The sequence below is a fragment of the Austrofundulus limnaeus genome, unplaced genomic scaffold, assembly GCF_001266775.1.
Source record: "Austrofundulus limnaeus strain Quisiro unplaced genomic scaffold, Austrofundulus_limnaeus-1.0 Scaffold848, whole genome shotgun sequence".
Lineage (NCBI taxonomy): Eukaryota > Metazoa > Chordata > Actinopteri > Cyprinodontiformes > Rivulidae > Austrofundulus > Austrofundulus limnaeus.
In genome coordinates, this window is record NW_013953250.1 from 160,115 (window position 1) to 163,559 (window position 3,445).

At 34.7% G+C, this 3,445-nt stretch overlaps 2 protein-coding genes and 1 non-coding gene across 3 annotated transcripts in view; 2 read left to right on the forward strand and 1 right to left on the reverse strand.

Annotated features, from left to right (window-relative positions):
* The window catches only part of pgrmc1 (progesterone receptor membrane component 1), a 5,214-nt gene extending 3,236 nt beyond the window's left edge, over window positions 1-1,978 (forward strand). The window contains exon 3 of the mRNA XM_014029070.1: window positions 773-1,978. Within this exon, the coding sequence (XP_013884524.1) occupies window positions 773-867 (95 nt within the window). The 3' untranslated portion in view covers window positions 868-1,978. The remainder of the gene's footprint in view (window positions 1-772) is intronic.
* Window positions 1,979-2,203: 225 nt separating this feature from the next.
* On the reverse strand, window positions 2,204-2,314 carry trnal-caa (transfer RNA leucine (anticodon CAA)). The gene is made up of 2 exons: window positions 2,277-2,314; window positions 2,204-2,249 (listed from the first exon to the last, which is right to left on the reverse strand). It is a non-coding gene; the product is annotated as a tRNA-Leu (tRNA).
* A 436-nt stretch (window positions 2,315-2,750) lies between these two features.
* cox7b (cytochrome c oxidase subunit 7B) overlaps window positions 2,751-3,445 on the forward strand; it is a gene marked incomplete in the record, with an annotated part of 4,600 nt that continues 3,905 nt past the window's right edge. The window contains 1 exon segment of the mRNA XM_014029065.1: window positions 2,751-2,845. Coding sequence (XP_013884519.1) covers window positions 2,809-2,845 — 37 coding nt within the window.

Genomic DNA, 3,445 nt, shown 5'->3' on the forward strand with positions numbered 1-3,445 from the left:
CCTTGTCCTTAAAACCTAGTGACACCCCTGTTCCACACCATTGAAAAGCTTTTTGTTGGCTTTACCAAGAAAAACTACTGAAACTGATTAGTACAGTGGTGACAGTACACTTCATTCTTTCTCTGTATATTTTAATAACATCCTAAAATCTAGGACTGCACAATATTGGAAAAACTAACAGATTTTTTTTAACCCTGCCATATGAAAAAACAGGATTTGTCAGCAGATGACTGGGACCTGAGCATGTTTCCTTCTATCATGTGAAAACATGAGTTATGTTTTACCACCTAACTATCATGATAACTGTATTTTACCTCTTTTCCTCCAGTTCTTTGCATATTTGCTCATCTTCCTCCACAGCTGGAGAACTCACCGACAACACTTCTGAAAAACGTTGCCATTATTGTCCCCAGAAGTTTCACTACAAAATGAAAGCTGCCCGCTGCTGCCATCAGAAACAACCCGTCAAAATAAAAGCTGTTTATTGTAATAACTTGAAAACGCCTTGATTTAAGGACGTGTGTTGTGATGATGATGCTCAAACATTATCTTAAGTTCCTTTTATTAAGTTTTGTTTTAAACGTACACAATTGTATCCTAAAGTATATCTTTACATACAAAATATAATTTTTGGTAAAAACAATCTGACTTGAGTACCAGTTATAGCTCAAACTACTTTATTTGCTTAGAAAAAAGTGACTTTTTAAAAGTTGGACATGAAATTGAACCGTGTAATAAAGGAAAAATTTAATTGTTTTTATTCTGATTCCAGTGAAGTACGACTACATCGGCAAGCTGCTGAAGCCCGGAGAGGATCCRACAGAATACACCGACGACGACGAGGGGAAAGACAAGAAGACGGACTGAAGCAGCTACAAAGTGACGAGGAGGAAGAACGTTAAAGATGCCTTAATGTTTGGACTTTCAGAACTTCTGCCTCCTTTTTTTAGACTCGTTCCCAGAAAACCTTTTGCTTTTTACATTCGTGTAAGTTTTGGACCAATCCTGCAGTAAACTGTTTCCTGAAGGGCATTAACATAAAATTAACGTTGGGTTTAATTCCAGCTGGTCCGTTCATGTGATTCATCTGAAAACCTGTTAAATAAGAACACTTGGTAGTTAATGTTTGAGAGGAATCATTTTAAATTTCATCCTCCATTTCTAGCCTTCACCAGAAACAGTTAACATTTCAGAAGTCTGCAGGCAGGAAGACTGATGGGAAAAATGTGTAATTTTTTTTTTGATTGCGGTAAATAAATGAGAACACATTCTGACATTTTTGTTTCTTTTCCAGCTCAGATTGTTTTCTCTGTTTTCACAAATATTCACAGTGACAATCTGATTTTCTGTTCTGTGTTTGCGCTACCCTTTTTTTTATAGCTATTTTAGTTATTTAGTATCTTTTTTATAGCTATTTTAGTTATTTACTGTCTTTAAAAGTGATCAAACAATTTCCGTAAGCTGTTAGACAGTATTATAAACAGACCCCTGGTTTGAATTTTGTAAAACTTTATTATTTTAGTGGGCGGTGGAAGAAACACTAAAATAAAGCTCAGTTTTAGATGATAAAAGTAGTAAAAATGTGATTTGCTTCAAACCGAACYGCTGTTTCAACCCGACAAATGAAAGATAAAACAATCTTTTTACTTATTTACTTGACGCTTTGTTTAAACATTTTAACACTAAAGCTGTCATGGCAACGAGTCCAAATTCCCTGTGGGCTGAATAACCAGTGTTTACCTTTTCTATGACCGAGTAAACAACATAAAACTAAAGACTGGCTGTGCTTGCTAAAAATAATTAAGCTTAAATAGATATCCAGGAGAAAAAACCATGTTTGATTTTCTGATTATATTCGTGTCCTGATATTAATTTTAGCCAACATTTTAACTAACTTGACAAAGCGATTTTTTTTCTGTGTAATGTCATTCTGTCATCCTCAAATGATATTTTGATTTAATAAAAGATATAAAATAAATATGACTCGTCATTTGAATAAAAACATATTGGTACTGAGCTTTCTTTAAACAGGTTTATGTTGAAGATAAAGATTTAGGCTGCCTCAAGTGTTAAAACCATATTTTACTGTGTGCGTTTTAAATACAAAAACATTTAATGTGAAGTAGCATGTGTAACATGTTTCACTGTATTCAAAATAAAATAATTTTAACGACCATATAGACAGCCAGGAAAAAAAAAGATGTGTCAGAAGTGGGATTCGAACCCACGCCTCCATTCGGAGACCAGAAGTCCCGTTTTTACGGAAGGAGTCGATCCTTGAGTCTGGCGCCTTAGACCACTCGGCCATCYTGACACGGTGTCACAATAAAGTATTTCAGAAGTATTTATATGTATCTCAGAAGTATTTCTATGTCAGTACTGACGTGTRGTAGTTGTATGATATTAATAATGTTCATTATGATCAATAATAGCATTTCATTACGTTAGGCCTTTGTTTTACTCAATTTTGTAACAAGTTTCAGCAATTTTCTGCGCATGCGCATCGATGCCGCGTTAAAGGTACCGTCAGACAATCTGGGAACTCAAAGCTCTTTTTTTCCTTATAAAGAAGACTGTTGCGCTTTGTCAACATAATTATCTACATTATTATTTTTTATAACTTTTATTAGTTTTGCAACCCACACATATGCAGTGTTAGTTTTCTAAAAGCGGAAAACAACATCAGTGGTTTTTTAGCTTCTGTTTAAACGACGAAACTCGAACGCCTCACAGCTTCCGGTTTAAATATTTGCGGCGGCCATATTGTACTTCCGTTCTTCAAGGGTATCTGAAAACGCTGAACGAGACATGTACCGATTTGCCAAAGCTACTGCTGACCTGACTGGTAAATACGCTGGTTTTATATGGATTTTGTTTGTTATTTGACCAAATACCAGTTGACTTTCAGACAGCTGAAGGTCACATGGCCTCTCTGGTTGGTGACCGCGTCCAATGAGCTGTTAGCTTAACATTAGCATGTCCAAAACAATCCTTTTAATGCTTAAAAGTCATTTTTTTAAATGTCCCTGAATATCCTAAATGTTCTGTAAGGAAGAGACATTAAACACTGTGTTAAATATGGTTTATAAATACAGCTTTGGACTTCAGTGACCTGTTCAACTTTGAGCAACCATGATTAGACATCAGCAATTTCCCTTAATAAAGCTGTTAGAATACTAATTAAAAAGGTGTAAACATTTACCTTACCAAGTTTTAAAGTATTCTGTTGATTTACGTCTATTTAAAAACATCAGTTGTGACATAAAATACAGACCAGAATAGATCTATAACTTAACTAAAAGCATGTTGTATCCTGATTGGTGCCAATTTCACAATTTGAGGTATTTTGAGTTCTTTGAATCGCGTATTTATATTGTTTAATAAATTTTCCACAGCATATTCAAACTAGGAAAAGACCAAACATTTTTCATGGTAGGCATAAAAT